At 40.2% G+C, this 16,953-nt stretch overlaps 1 protein-coding gene across 1 annotated transcript in view; it reads right to left on the bottom strand.

The window, feature by feature from the left end:
- Nucleotides 1-16,335, bottom strand: part of enpp1 (ectonucleotide pyrophosphatase/phosphodiesterase 1) — a 67,711-nt gene extending 51,376 nt beyond the window's left edge. The window contains exons 1-2 of the mRNA XM_034162277.1: nt 16,095-16,335; nt 4,097-4,169 (exon numbers count right to left, since the gene is read on the bottom strand). Coding sequence (XP_034018168.1) covers nt 4,097-4,169; nt 16,095-16,232 — 211 coding nt within the window. The 5' untranslated portion in view covers nt 16,233-16,335. The remainder of the gene's footprint in view (nt 1-4,096; nt 4,170-16,094) is intronic.
- Nucleotides 16,336-16,953: the final 618 nt, after the last annotated feature.

Here is a 16,953-nt window from a genome sequence, read left to right as displayed (position 1 = left end):
AAGAGGGAAATATGTCTGTAAGTCAATAAAAGCTAAACATCAATGAACCAAAGCAAACACTGCGCCTAAAAGCGCATAAAGCACAGAGTCAATCTTTATTTTGTATGTGTATCTGAGAGGGGAAGGTAAAAATTCAAATATTGCATCTTCAAAACATATTTATCAAAGTGCTTAAAGTGAAGTTTTAGACTTAAGTAACATTTTACAAGGCAAATTTGGATAAACCCTCATGTTTGAATGTTTGTCTCACAGAAAGTACTTTGAAAAGCTCCTCCTGTGTCAAAGTTGAGGCATTTGACAAATTCTTAGAATTATGGGCACAGACACTTTGCAGAAATGATAAAATATATTCAATTAGAAATTGAAATAACCTGGATCAATTTGCTACACTGTCATATTTCTGTTTTTGAGGTTAAGGGCCCTATCTTGATTTATAGCACTGCCTAAAGCGCATACCGTAAGTACATTTTGGAGCATGTCCAACTCCACTTTGCTAGCTGCACAGTATAATTTCTTAATTAATAATAAAGTGTATGCGTGTGTATGTGTGTGTGTGGGGGGGTTATGGGTTAATCACATCCTTTACCCTCCAAGCTGACAGCGGACGTTGCACTTCACATTTAGTTGCACAAGGTTTGTGCACTGCCAAGCATGCACATTTATCTTGAAGCACTGTATGTGACTTACATACTCCAAAGTTTTTAAAAGTTACTCTTGTAATTTCTAAAAGCTTCTGCAATCTTCCATATAGTTTCAAGGAGTCAACGAGTGTATGTGAATCATTGACCTACAAATAAATATGACATTCTAAATAAATAACTAGGAATTTTAACTATTATTATTCCTGCCAGGGAGGTAATGTTGTTTGTCTGTCTGTCTGTGAGCAGGATAATTCAAAAACTGATGATACAAATTCAAAGAAATTTGTTGTACAAACAGATAACATTCCCAGAAATAAGTGATTCTATTTTGGATGTGATCCAGAACATATTTTGGATCCAGAAGCATGTTAGAGATACAGCAACATTTAACTCTATACTTTATGGAGAGGATGTTGATGAAATTTGGTGAGCTGATGGATAACAGCCTAGAAAATGACAGATTTTATTTTGAATTTGATCTCGAACATATTTTGGATCCAGGATCCAGATGAACTTTAAGCAAGATGTGGCCTAGACGGAGGTTCGCGCTCTCTGAGTGTCTTCTAGTTTTTAGATAATTTATTATAGAAATAAGATGACATTCTAACAGACTTAACACACAGATTGTTTGGTACTATGAAGGGAGTCTGGATGTTTTAGACGAGGCATAGGGCCGCGTCCACCCAACATGCTCTGGGAGCTGCTGTCGATGCATCTGTCAAGTCTGCTGCTGACTAGACAGATGACAGAGGGAATCTTAGCGTTTGGTGAGAAAGCCCCTCCCCACCGTCTCTCTGGGCCAGTAGTGTGGTTTGGATGGCGGTCAACGGGACAACGAACATGGGGATGCTCCATCTCAAGGAATGACGTCCTGTTGTGAACTTACACACTGTGAGCCTCCACCGTTCCTACAGTTTTATTTGCTGAGGAAGGAGCGTTGTGGAAGATTTCAAAGTATGAGAAGCCCTAGTGCATTCCAAAATAAGAGTATGGGCAGGAGAACCTCATTCAAAGTTACCCTGTCCAAAACGCTCTTTGTGTTGGAGAAGTAAGGACTGTAAGTTACGAAACACCACAGTGAAGGAAGCACCCCGCCCAAACGGAGCGCAGCAACCCGCAGCGGCCACTGCTGCCCCTAAAATGGAATGGGGGCATTTTTGCTCAGAGTTTTGCAACAGAGAGTGTACTGTCATCGCTGCCCACGTCCAACCACATGGAATCTATAGCTCATCTCTTCCTGGAGTAAATATCCTGACCCCTGGGTGAACATTCCTGTCCGTCTTAAAAGTGTGTTTACAATGTGTTTTGCGACAGCACCCTGGTGGAATCATATCCATACGTCTGTGCAGCTCTGTCTGTTTCGCTCTCAGTCTCCCTTTTTCTTGGCTGCCAGCTGGTAATTTGACCCTCCTTCCCTGTTGCTGTAAATACGGTGCTTCCAAAAAGTATTCACAGCGCTTCCCTTTTCCCACATTATGTTATGTTACAGCCTTATTCCAAAGTGGTTGTAAATTTCTGTTTTCCCTCAAAATTCTACTCACAACACCCCATAATAACAACATGAAAACAGTTTTTTGAAATTTTTGCAAAAGAAAATGTTTTTTTTTTTTTTGCAAATATATTAAAAATAAAAACTAAGAAATCACACGTACGTAAGTATTCACACCCTTTGCTCAATACTTTGTTGATGCATCTTTGGCAGCAATTACTCAAATCTTCTTGAATATGATGCCACAAGCTTGGTGCACCTATCTTTGGTCAGTTTTGTCCATTCCTCTTTGCAGCACCTCTCAAACTCCATCGGGTTGGATGGGGAGCGTCAGTGCACAGACATTTTCAGATCTCTCCAGAGATGATCAATTAGATTCAGGTCTGGGTTCTGGCTGGACCACTCAAGGACATTCACAGAGTTGCCCAGAAGCCACTCCTTTGATATCTTGGCTGTGTGCTGTGGTCATTGTCCTGCTGAAAGATAAACCGTCACCCCAGTCTGAGGTCAAGAGCGCTCTGGAGCAGGTTTTCATCCAGGATGTCTCTGTACATTGCTGCATTCATCTTTCCCTCAATCCTGACTAGTCTCCCAGTTCCTGCTGCTGAAAAACATCCCCACAGCATGATGCTGTCCTGTCACCACGTTTCACTGTAGGGATGGTGCCTGGTTTCTTCCAAACATGACGTCTGGCATTCACGCCAAAGAGGTCAATCTCTGTCTCATCAGACCAGAGAATTTTGTTTCTCAATGGTCTGAGTCCTTCAGGTGCCTTTCTGCAAACTCCAGGCAAGCTGTCACATGCCTTTTACTAAGGAGTGGTTTCCATCTGGCCACTCTACTGTTCAGGCCTGATTGGTGGACTGCTGCAGAAATGGTTGTCTTTCTGGAAGGTTCTCCTCTCTCCACAGATGAATGCTGGAGCTCTGAGAGAGTGACCTTCGGGTTCTTGGTCACCTCAATGACTAAGCTCCTTCTTCCCCGGGTTGACAGCTCTAGGAAGAGTCCTGGTAGATCTGCCCGTCTTCCATTTATGGATGACAGAGCCCACACTTTTTTCAACTCTAAAATATGTACTAAACAGGGCTGAAATGTAATCAGTTCATCTACTCCATAGGAAGTATCTTTGGTATAAGTATAAAGTGTCTACCTTGTGTCATCCGTAAATTATAGTGTTCAAAAGATAACTTGAGTATTATTACCATCATGATCACTATATAAATTGATGGACTGCTGCAGAGATGGCTGTCCTTGTGGAAGGTTCTCCTCTCTCCACAGATGAATGTTGGAGCTCTGACAGAGTGACCTTCGGGTTCTTGCACACCTCACTGACTAAGGTCCTTCTTCCCCGATTGCTCAGTTTATACGGGTGGCGAGCTATAGGAAGAGTCCTGGTAGATCCGCCCGTCTTCCATTTATGGATGATGGAGCCCACACTTTTTTCACCTCTAAAATATGTACTAAACACAGGGCTGAAATGTAATCAGTTCATCTACTCTATAGGAAGTATCTTTGGTGTAAGTATAAAGTGTCTACCTTGTGTCATCCGTAAATTATAGTGTTCAAAAGATAACTTGAGTATTATTACCATCATCATCATTATATAAATTTGTGTGCTCAATAAGACGAAAATCTGTTAATCTCCTACCCAGATGGTACCTATGGTATAACTGTAAAGAATCTTCCAAATATTTATGAGAATGTGTCCAGACACATAGACTAAGACAAGCATAATCTCCCACCTAGTACTACTACTACTACAATGTGCAAGGACAAAAATTCAGATGTAGAATTTGAATCCCAAAAGATTATTTCTAATTACAATTACATAAAGTGTAATATTATTCATTAAAAACGCTTTTGTGCTCCTACACTTGGTGAGAGAACACAAAGAGGAAAAGGTGGAGAAAATGCAGAAAAACCTGTTTAGAACTAAGAATTGCTGAGACAGTATGATCCTGCTTACTGTTTCCACTGGTGCGCTGTTTTGAAGAAATCACAACAGCCAAGATGATAATCAGGAGGAAGAGCAGCGGGACCTACAAACCAGAGAGGAAATGTAACACTTCAATCATCATGTCCACAGGAAAGATATTTAGAGTCTACTCTTGAATTTGGTGCATCAAATGTAAAAGCAAGATGTTAGAAACACGTCACTGATCTCAGTCCATCAGCTTCCAGTGTTTCAACTTCTAGTATTTCACAAAAAGAGAAATCAGCGATCTCATAAACACAACATAAAACATCTTGTATTTTAATGTAAGCTATAAAACAACACAAAGTCACAAAGACTTTTCCTATATCCCTCTACTGATCCATTTGTTCCTTCATTTTTATTCATTTATTTAATTGTTTAACTTTACTCCAGTCTACTGGTTGGTATTGACCGTCTGTAATTTGCAAAGCAAAATGAAGCCTCAGTTCTGCTTCGGGCTTTGCTCAGCGGCTGCTCGGTGGAGGCGAGGACTTTGTAATTAGAGGGGCGGTTCAAAGACGCCAGTCATGGAAGTTTCATCTCTTTCAGTTTATTTTCTGAGGGAATGGTCAACGGTCATTACTGCTACACAGGATGAAGCCCACATTAAGGACTGCAGGAGTTATTAATTTGGATTTGGAGTTTGAATATGTGGCTTCAAACCTCATTTTAAAGCATGTTACAGGTCTTGAAAGTCCCTGTTCCTTTTAGTCACTCAGTCACTTGTGACAAAAAACAAAACAAAACTGTGTGGGATATTTACAGTTACATTCAAATTACCAAATCAACAGTACCAGATCACAAGTAACATCAAGACCTTACCCACCCCATGAGGAAAAGTGCTTATGACCTACATGTTATCTAGAGAACTGCAATTTTCTGCAACAACTGGGATCGCATTGGCCAGCACATGGATGGCAACCAACCAGATTCTGTTGTATACACACAGATCATCAACAGTGCTTGTCAGTCTCACTTTGTTTCATTAGTTCAGCGCCAATGCAGCAATAACAGCCAGCATCTGTTATCACTCTGTCACAGCGAAGCAAGTTTTAAACAGATTTAGTTCTCCTTTGCTTCTAACATGCACCAAGTGTGTTTCTGATGCATGGTGCATGTGATATACCCTTCTTACCAGCAAATCAGGTTGTGATGCCCACATAAAAATAATTTTTCTCCTTGTTGTGTCTGGTTTCCTCCTGGTAAGGCAACCCCCCCACCCTTCCCCCACCAGAGTAAAGGTCCATTTTTAAATACATTTTTCACTTAATAATGTAATAATAATAACAATACTAATACTAATGATAATGATAATAATAGTTCAACTAAAACATTGTTCAATTAATATTACTCTGTGTACAAGATTTACTACTGTAATACTGCACTAAGTGGAATTTATGAGCCTTACAGAAGAAAATCTATTTATTTAAATATTCAAAAATAAGTTAATTAATAAATAAACTGCTCATTCATGACAAGAGTGCACCAGAGGGCCCCAAATTTGACTCAATATGTGAAATGTTCCCCATTGGTTGGGGGAGATGATCCTGATAAAGAGTTTTGTCCAAGAACACAGAAGGTTAACATGACTGGGAATCAAACTCAGCTCTACATATTGGTAACCCAACTCCTTATCCCACTCAGCTTCCTCCTCTAAGCACTGGAGACAGTGTTTAAAAAAAACTAAGGAAGTTTTTCCTTAATGTACTAAAAGAAAGCAGAAGCAGACCAGACTCAGTGGGGTGACCATCTGCTGTAGCCATTCCAACAAATAAAGTTGACAGAGCATGTAATAACACCGGAAGATAATACTCTCGATACTCTAGAATAACAAGATCCCTGGATCCAAAAGTTTCAATACAAAGTGGAGGCACATCAAAGCAAGTTTCAAGTCATTCTGAACCCAACCAGCTGAGCCCCACATAAATCAACACGATGCATTCCAGCTGCCTCGGTCCAATTCAGGCAGTCAGATGCAGGCTTGGTGCAATTCATCTGATTTCCTCCTCACTGTCAATGAACTGAAGACACCCTGAGGTGCGCTAAGCCTGTTCTGGGACATTCTGAGCTGAGCGTGGGCTGAACTGAGGCAGCTGGTGGTCCGACCATGCTCTTGGGGGAAAAAAACCCTCAGAATTTTCCTAACTTTTGCCAGGTGAGATGCCTGCTGATTCATATCTTGCATAGTCATTCACATGTGTTGATTTTATTCTTGTTTAACTGAATTTGGAAACCGGAGGTAAACACCAGCCCAATAGGCCTCAGTGTCTATAAGGACTTAATCTAATTTAATGCTCATTACTTCTTTTTCAAGTTGCTGCAGTCAGTCTCAAAGGCACAGCCCCATTCATGTATCAAGTAGTTGTTCAAGTTTTGCACTTTTATTGTAGAATTTGGATTCACATTCATAAGACTTGGACTTTCCAGACAGGCACAACAATGAGTGTGTGCATGGTGTCTGGACATGTGCACGTAGTGTCTGAGCTCCCTCTATGACTTGTATGTGGGAAAACCTTTACACATGGTCTTTGTGGGTTGTGAAAGTCAACAGGCTGGCTGTCTGGTTGAATCTTCACCTGACACCAAAATGAGGTGGTGAGGTGAGAGCTTTAAAAAAGGCCAATGCACCAATCCCCTGTGTCACAGAGGGTGTCTCTAGGGCTGATAAGATAGCTGAGGTGTGGCAACAAAACTATTCTGCTTTATTTAACAGTGTTAAGTGCGTATCACTAGTAAATAAAATGTCAAATGAGCTGACTATTCTATATAAATAAAGAATTATGAAACTACTGATGTATTTTGTTGTTTTGGTGCCATATGTGCTGAGAAATTCAGTCATTAACATGGGGAATTTAGCATGATTTCACCTGCCTCTGATAAAAGCTCAGAAACCTCATGCTGCGAGGAATATGAATTTTACTGACATCATCTCAGGCCACGCCCCTAAAATGAATGGAGGAAAATGTAATTTTTTACAGTGTGAAATCAGTCTTTTTGTGGACTTTGATAGTGAATACAGTAGTGTTAAGAATAATAGTAGTGCTATGTGACTAAAAAGATTAATCCAGGTTTTGAGTATATGTCTTATTGTTACATGGGAAACAAGGTACCAGTAGATTCAGTAGATTCTCACAAATCCAACAAGACCAAGCATTCATGATATGCACAGTCTTAAGGCTATGAAATTGGGCTATTAGTAAAAAAAAGTAGAAAAGGGGGTGTTCACAATAATAGTAGCATCTGCTGTTGATGCTACAAACTCACTATTATGTTCAAACTGCTTTTTTAGCAATCCTGTGAATCACTAAACTAGTATTTAGTTGTATAACCACAATTTTTCATGATTTCTTCACATCTGTGAGGTATTAATTTTGTTGGTTTGGAACCAAGATTTTGCTTGGTTACTAGTGTGCTTGGGGTCACTGTCTTGTTGAAACACCCATTTCAAGGGCATGTCCTCTTCAGCATAAGGCAACATGACCTCTTCAAGTATTTTGACATATCAAAACTGATCCATGATACCTGCTATGTGATATATAGACCCAACACCATAGTAGGAGAAACATGCCCATATCATGATGCTTGCACCACCATGCTTCACTGTCCTCACTGTGAACTGTGGCTTGAATTCAGAGTTTGGGGGTCGTCTCACAAACTGTCTGCGGCCCTTGGACCCAAAAAGAACAATTTTACTCTCATCAGTCCACAAAATATTCCTGCATTTCTCTTTAGGCCAGTTGATGTGTTCTTTGGCAAACTGTAACCTCTTTTGCACATGTCTTTTATTTAACAGAGGGACTTTGCGGGGGATTCTTGCAAATAAATTAGCTTCACACAGGCGTCTTCTAACTGTCACAGCACTTACAGGTAACTCCAGACTGTCTTTGATCATCCTGGAGCTGATCAATGGGTGAGCCTTTGCCATTCTGGTTATTCTTCTATCCATTTTGATGGTTGTTTTCCATTTTCTTCCACACGTCTCTGTTTTTTTTGTCCATTTTAAAGCACTGGAGATCATTATAGATGAACAGTCTATAATTTTTTGCACCTGCGTCTAAGATTTCCCCTCTCCAAACAACTTTTTAATCAAACTACGCTGTTCTTCAATCAATCAATCAATTTTATTTATATAGCGCCAAATCACAACAAACAGTTGCCCCAAGGCACTTTATATTGTAAGGCAAGGCCATACAATAATTATGTAAAAACCCCAACGGTCAAAACGACCCCCTGTGAGCAAGCACTTGGCGACAGTGGGAAGGAAAAACTCCCTTTTAACAGGAAGAAACCTCCAGCAGAACCAGGCTCAGGGAGGGGCAGTCTTCTGCTGGGACTGGTTGGAGCTGAGGGAGAGAACCAGGAAAAAGACATGCTGTGGAGGGGAGCAGAGATCAATCACTAATGATTAAATGCAGAGTGGTGCATACAGAGCAAAAAGAGAAAGAAACACTCAGTGCATCATGGGAACCCCCCAGCAGTCTAAGTCTATAGCAGCATAACTAAGGGATGGTTCAGGGTCACCTGATCCAGCCCTAACTATAAGCTTTAGCAAAAAGGAAAGTTTTAAGCCTAATCTTAAAAGTAGAGAGGGTGTCTGTCTCCCTGATCCGAACTGGGAGCTGGTTCCACAGGAGAGGAGACTGAAAGCTGAAGACTCTGCCTCCCATTCTACTCTTACAAACCCTAGGAACTACAAGTAAGCCTGCAGTGTGAGAGTGAAGCGCTCTATTGGGGTGATATGGTACTATGAGGTCCCTAAGATAAGATGGGACCTGATTATTCAAAACCTTATAAGTAAGAAGAAGAATTTTACATTCTATTCTAGAATTAACAGGAAGCCAATGAAGAGAGGCCAATATGGGTGAGATATGCTCTCTCCTTCTAGTCCCCGTTAGTACTCTAGCTGCAGCATTTTGAATTAACTGAAGGCTTTTCAGGGAACTTTTAGGACAACCTGATAATAATGAATTACAATAGTCCAGCCTAGAGGAAATAAATGCCAAGTACAATAACTTCAGTTGTGGGGCCAAGTACAATAACTTCAGTTTTATCTGAGTTTAAAAGCAGGAAATTAGAGGTCATCCATGTCTTTATGTCTGTAAGACAATCCTGCAGTTTAGCTAATTGGTGTGTGTCCTCTGGCTTCATGGATAGATAAAGCTGGGTATCATCTGCGTAACAATGAAAATTTAAGCAATGCCGTCTAATAATACTGCCTAAGGGAAGTATGTATAAAGTGAATAAAATTGGTCCTAGCACAGAACCTTGTGGAACTCCATAATTAACCTTAGTCTGTGAAGAAGATTCCCCATTTACATGAACAAATTGTAATCTATTAGATAAATATGATTCAAACCACCGCAGCGCAGTGCCTTTAATACCTATGGCATGCTCTAATCTCTGTAATACAATTTTATGGTCAACAGTATCATTAGCAGCACTGAGGTCTAACAGAACAAGCACAGAGATGAGTCCACTGTCTGAGGCCATAAGAAGATCATTTGTAACCTTCACTAATGCTGTTTCTGTACTATGATGAATTCTAAAACCTGACTGAAACTCTTCAAATAGACCATTCCTCTGCAGATGATCAGTTAGCTGTTTTACAACTACCCTTTCAAGAATTTTTGAGAGAAAAGGAAGGTTGGAGATTGGCCTATAATTAGCTAAGATAGCTGGGTCAAGTGATGGCTTTTTAAGTAATGGTTTAATTACTGCCACCTTAAAAGCCTGTGGTACATAGCCAACTAATAAAGATAGATTGATCATATTTAAGATCGAAGCATTAAATAATGGTAGGGCTTCCTTGAGCAGCCTGGTAGGAATGGGGTCTAATAGACATGTTGATGGTTTGGATGAAGTAACTAATGAAAATAACTCAGACAGAACAATCTGAGAGAAAGAGTCTAACCAAATACCGGCATCACTGAAAGCAGCCAAAGATAACGATACATCTTTGGGATGGTTATGAGTAATTTTTTCTCTAATAGTTAAAATTTTATTAGCAAAGAAAGTCATGAAGTCATTACTAGTTAAAGTTAAAGGAATACTCGGCTCAATAGAGCTCTGACTCTATGTCAGCCTGGCTACAGTGCTGAAAAGAAACCTGGGGTTGTTCTTATTTTCTTCAATTAGTGATGAGTAGTAAGATGTCCTAGCTTTACGGAGGGCTTTTTTATAGAGCAACAGACTCTTTTTCCAGGCTAAGTGAAGATCTTCTAAATTAGTGAGACGCCATTTCCTCTCCAACTTACGGGTTATCTGCTTTAAGCTGCGAGTTTGTGAGTTATACCACGGAGTCAGGCACTTCTGATTTAAAGCTCTCTTTTTCAGAGGAGCTACAGCATCCAAAGTTGTCTTCAATGAGGATGTAAAACTACTGACGAGATACTCTATCTCACAGAGTTTAGGTAGCTACTCTGCACTGTGTTGGTATATGGCATTAGAGAACATAAAGAAGGAATCATATCCTTAAACCTAGTTACAGCGCTTTCTGAAAGACTTCTAGTGTAATGAAACTTATTCCCCACTGCTGGGTAGTCCATCAGAGTAAATGTAAATGTTATTAAGAAATGATCAGACAGAAAGGAGTTTTCAGGGAATACTGTTAAGTCTTCAATTTCCATACCATAAGTCAGAACAAGATCTAAGGTATGATTAAAGTGGTGGGTGGACTCATTTACATTTTGAGCAAAGCCAATTGAGTCTAATAATAGATTAAATGCAGTGTTGAGGCTGTCATTCTCAGCATCTGTGTGGATGTTAAAATCGCCCACTATAATTATCTTTTCTGAGCTATAAGCACTAAGTCAGACAAAAGGTCTGAAAATTCACAGAGAAACTCACAGTAACAACCAGGAGGACGATAGATAACAACAAATAAAACTGGTTTTTGGGACTTCCAATTTGGATGGACAAGACTAAGAGTCAAGCTTTCAAATGAATTAAAGCTCTGTCTGGGTTTTTGATTAATTAATAAGCTGGAATGGAAGATTGCTGCTAATCCTCTGCCTCGGCCCGTGCTATGAGCGTTCTGGAAGTTAGTGTGACTCGGGGGTGTTGACTCATTTAAACTAACATATTCATCCTGTTGTAACCAGGTTTCTGTAAGGCAGAATAAATCAATATGTTGATCAATTATTATATAATTTACTAACAGGGACTTAGAAGAGAGAGACCTAATGTTTAATAGACCACATTTAACTGTTTTAGTCTGTGGTGCAGTTGAAGGTGCTATATTATTTTTTCTTTTTGAATTTTTATGCTTAAATAGATTTTTGCTGGTTATTGGTGGTCTGGGAGCAGGCACCGTCTCTACGGGGATGGGGTAATGAGGGGATGGCAGGGGGAGAGAAGCTGCAGAGATGTGTGTAAGACTACAACTCTGCTTCCTGGTCCCAACCCTGGATAGTCACGGTTTGGAGGATTTAAGAAAATTGGCCAGATTTCTAGAAATGAGAGCTGCTCCATCCAAAGTGGGATGGATGCCGTCTCTCCTAACAAGACCAGGTTTTCCCCAGAAGCTTTGCCAATTATCTATGAAGCCCACCTCATTTTTTGGACACCACTCAGACAGCCAGCAATTCAAGGAGAACATGCGGCTAAACATGTCACTCCCGGTCCGACTGGGGAGGGGCCCAGAGAAAACTACAGAGTCCGACATTGTTTTTGCAAAGTTACACACCGATTCAATGTTAATTTTAGTGACCTCCGATTAGCGTAACTGGGTGTCATTACTGCCGACGTGAATTACAATCTTACCAAATTTACGCTTAGCCTTAGCCAGCAGTTTCAAATTTCCTTCAATGTCGCCTGCTCTGGCCCCCGGAAGACAATTGACTATGGTTGTTGGTGTCGCTAACTTCACATTTCTCAAACAGAGTCGCCAATAACCAGAGTTTGATCCTCGGCGGATGTGTCGCCGAGTGGGGAAAAACGGTTAGAAATGTGAACGGGTTGGCGGTGTACACGGGGCTTCTGTTTAGGGCTACGCTTCCTCCTCACAGTCACCCAGTTGGCCTGCTTTCCCGGCTGCTCGGGATCTGCCAGAGGGAAACTAACGGCGGCTAAGCTACCTTGGTCCGCACCGACTACAGGGGCCTGGCTAGCTGTAGAATTTTCCACGGTGCGGAGCAGAGTCTTCAATTCGCCCAGCCTGGCCTCCAAAGCTACAAATAAGCTACACTTATTACAAGTACCATTACTGCTAAAGGAGGCCGAGGAATAACTAAACATTTCACACCCAGAGCAGAAAAGTGCAGGAGAGACAGGAGAAGCTGCCATGCTAAACCGGCTAAGAGCTAGTAGCTGCGCTAAGCTAGCGGATTCCTAAAAACACACAAAGTGAATAATGTGTAAATAATTTAGAGATGATTCAGCAGAGGGAGTGCTTTAGTTAAGGCACGTGAAGATTACACTGTGAAGCAAATCGTTATCTAGGTAACTAGATCAATCTAACTGCGCAGATTAAACAGCTAACAGATACAGCAAAACACCGCTGTGCTCCGGAACAGGAAGTGATACAATACCGCAGTGAGAGCAAACCACCAGTAGAGGCAAGCTGAACAATGTCTTGAACGTCCCATTTTCCTCAGGCTTTCAAAGAGAAAAGCATGTTCAACAGGTGCTGGCTTCATCCTTAAATAGGGGACACCTGATTCACACCTGTTTGTTCCACAAAATTGATGAACTCACTGACTGAATACTATTATTGTGAACACCCCCTTTTCTTTTTTTTTATTAATAGCCCAATTTCATAGCCTTAAGAGTGTGTATATCATGAATGCTTGGTCTTGTTGGATTTGTGAGAATCTACTGAATCTACTGGTACCTTGTTTCCCATGTAACAATAAGACATATACTCAAAACCTGGATTAATCTTTTTAGTCACATAGCACTACTATTATTCTGAACACTACTGTACATCAAAATGGTTAAAATATGTATTTTGCAAGGATGTAGTCACATGACCAGTGTTGCTTATTAGGTGGACAGATTTTCCAAAGATAATATTTTGAGGTGGAATAAGATAATATTTTGAGGAGTAAGTCATGAAGTGGACACAGGTGGAGTGACCTTCAGACAGGTAATAGTTAGCACCTGAGGTCACGTCACTTTTATGGCTAAAAATAGCTCTGTGTGCATTTTACAGATGCTGCATGGCTAATTTTATTTTTATCAGATACAGCTATGTTGCAGATGTTTTATCACTTGCTGGTCTCCAGCATTATCTTCTATGCTGTAGTGTGCTGGGACAGTTGGCTGAAGGCAGCTGACATGAACAGACTCGACAAGCTCATCAGGAGATCTGGCTCTGTCCTGGGGGTTGAGCTGGAGTCTGTGGTGGAGGTGTCAGAGAGGAGGATGCTGAGGAAACTGCTCACCATACTGGATAATTGTATAATTGCATAATTCCTCCTCCCCCTTCTGCAGGATGAGTACAACACAACGAATACAGTTATTCAGAGTTATATGCAATATTGTCAAAAATCTTGTGCAATATATCTTCCAGTCATTTCACATTAATTTGTTGTACTTATTGTAAAAAAATAAATAAATAAATAAAATTTGATGGATTTCTGTTTAATAATAACACTTTCTGTAATGACTGTATTTAACTAGCCATTGTTTACTGTTTGGACAGGCTGGCTTCCTGTCCTGGGTCCCGCCTCACGCTCTATAACCGCTGGGATCGGCTCCAGCCCCCCACAACCTTTAATTGGACTAAGCGGTTGAAAATGGGTGTGTGTGTGTGTTTACCATTTCTGTACTTGGAAAAATAATGTTATCATTATGGGGTGTTGTGAGTAGACTTTTGGGGGAAAAAAGGAATTTACTCCATTTTGGAATAAGGCTGGAACATAACAAAATGTAGAAAAAGTGAAGCACTGTGAATACTTTCCGGATGTACGGTAAATACACAAACTGCCTGGTTCTTAAGACACTACAATCATCTATCTGCAAGACCAAAAATAACACCACGCGAGTGTAACATGCAACTGGTGCATGACAGGACAGAACATATACTTGTCCAGGCTTTGAACTTTCCACATATGTCCAATCAGTGCCATGCAGGCCGCAGCGCTTCTCCAGGGCCTGCTGGAGGTAAAAACACTGCTTCATCATTAAGCTTGTTTTGTTGGACTTGTTTACCAAAAACTTGCATGTTTCACTGACATAGCATTGACCAAGTCAAATTCTTTCAGTTGACTTTTTAATTCTTTCTCTTGCTGCAGTAAAGTCATTATTTACAATGCTTAATGCATCCCAGATGTAGCTCCCCTATTTAGTGCTTCAAAGAACTGGCAACACTACATGTTGTTTCAGAGGTTTTCCCCACCATATTTAGACATAAAATTTGGCACAGTCAAACGCCTACACAGATCATCTTTCAAGTAGTTAGTACAGTAATGTCCCTATGTGTTTGAACAGTGACAATTTTTGTAGTTTTGCCTGTGTGCACCAACAAAATAGAGCTGAAATGAAATCTTCAAGGTGTGCTTGTAGTGTAGACTTTGAGTTATAAAGAAATGGGTTCAGGTACAATGTTGCATCAGCCATTCAGGAATTACAGGCATTTTTATACATTTTAACATGTAATATGTAAATGGTCAGGGGATGGATACATGTACATTTCCAAGTCATAAATATGCTTTAGACTTTATTTACATTAATCATTAAGAAATGCCAACAGTATAGTACTGTCTGTACGGTAAATCTGTAAGTTTTCTTGTATGAAAACCCCTCTCCGTTCCACTTCACTATTATGAAGATTTGTGGCGAAACATAGGCGACAAATGTTGCCTCATGCACAGTTTTTCCAATCACATCCACAGATGCCTGGAACTCTTTCATAGTTGTCATTGTATCTTCATGGCTTCCCTCAGCTGTCTCCTTTTTGCAGAATGACTCTTTTTTTTTCCACTCAGGATGTCTTGGAAGGCAGCCTGATTAACCAAATCAAACACTTTGTGAAAATCAATGTAGGCTGCAAAGATGTACTACAAGCTCAGATGTGGATGGTGGTTAACTTCTTGGGTGTGAGAGCAAACTGTTCTGGTCTCTGACAATAAGAACAATAAAGAAGCGAAGGTACGTACATTTTGCTGCAACTGAAACATCCTGGTGCAGAAGTATTGGAAAAGGAAGCATTGACTTGAGTGGTGTCTATCAGCTCTGTGCATGTATCACAAGCCCAACTGACCACAGACACAACGGCAACATAGCATATGGAAATCCAGCCTGTTGTTCTGTCAGATATGCAAGATGTACTGTTTCATAGAGAAAACGTACTAGATGAACTGACCAATTCGTCCAATTTGAATATTTTATTTTGTCACAGAGACCCCCCATAAACCTGCAGGCATTTAAACGAAGCCTAGTGTTGAGACCAGTTATAATATGCGCCTGCCCTACTGAATCAGCAGCGGCAATAAATCATTTCTTGCCGTATTTGTGTGTTTTGTATATTAAATTTTATACTGTTACACCATTTGAGTAGATAACAATTTTTTCAAATTAGTTTATGAAAATAAGAAGTCAAACGTGGGGAACGGGGGCGTTACCCCCTATGTCCTCCTGCTTCCACCGCCTATGCTATGGCTCATTCTGACAAACTCCTCCCCCTCAGACTCTGTGTAAGGTTTTAACACCAAGAGCATTAAAACAACAATTTAATACTTGGAAACATTTGACTATAACATTTTAAAAGTCCAGTTTCTGCTGTTTAATTCATCTTTAAACTAGGGTGTAGACTCTGTTTTGCACACAAACTTCTGATAAACTCAACTTTTGAAAAACATTAACAATAACTTTCCAATCCCCCCCCCCACACACACACATAAAATTTGTTTCCATTTTTTTTTTAACTGTATGTACAAATCTATTTGAACAAAGACAACTGGTGGCACCCAAAAATACATGAGCACAACGACTGCATTATGTGTATTTTTTAAAAATAAATTTAATATGCAGAATATTTTGGACGTACCCCAATGATGACCTTCCAGTAGGTGGCGCGCTTCTTCCTGCCTCGGTCAGTGTGTCTGTTTTGACTCTCAGGCTCGTTTGTCCCAAACAAAGATGCGGCTTGTGCAGGGGTCAGCTCCTCTCCTTTGGACCTTTCCATGCTGACAAGAGTTTCTCAGGAGGTTCAGAGGAGCAATTCTGAGCAGCAGCAGGAGATAAAAGAAGAAGAAGAAAAAAGTTGTAGACGTGAGCGCGTGCGGCTGAAGACAAGCGCCGCCTCCTTTCCTGACGTCTCCAAGACGTCGAACAGTAAAAGATGTGAAAAAGAACTAAAGCGCGCCAGTCATTCTGTAGCTTTCAGATAAAAAAAAGTTATTTTCTCCGATTTGGAAACATTGTCAATGTGTACTTTTGAAATATAGTCAATCTCTGAAGGGCAACAACACAATAAAGTAAAGTAAAAATGTAATGACTGCGCGCTTTCGCCACCTACAGGTAATATTACAGCACTGCACCGAGCAAAACATTTTATTTATTTAAATTTTTTTTATTATTTTTATTTATTTATTTTGCAATAGTAACCAGCGCAAATGTATACTGCAATTTTATTAATATTTTAAATACTTTTTTATACCTGTTTGTGTTTTCATAAACACTTGGGATGAGCTCAAATCGTCCATTGCAACATCATTAAACTCTACAAGGCAACTGTTTTCCTCGAGTTTGTTTTTGTTTGTTTGTTTGTTTATTTCAGAAGGGTAAATATTTTTTTCCTGCTACATATAACATTAAAATGCACTATTACCTAGTTAAAATAATAATAAAACCTATGATGAAGCTTCTCATTGTAGTCACAAGGCGGCAGCAAATACCAGTAGTTT

The sequence above is a fragment of the Thalassophryne amazonica genome, chromosome 21 (assembly GCF_902500255.1).
Source record: "Thalassophryne amazonica chromosome 21, fThaAma1.1, whole genome shotgun sequence".
NCBI lineage: Eukaryota > Metazoa > Chordata > Actinopteri > Batrachoidiformes > Batrachoididae > Thalassophryne > Thalassophryne amazonica.
Note: the sequence above shows the minus strand (reverse complement) of the source record. Positions and strands in the feature narration are given on the sequence as shown.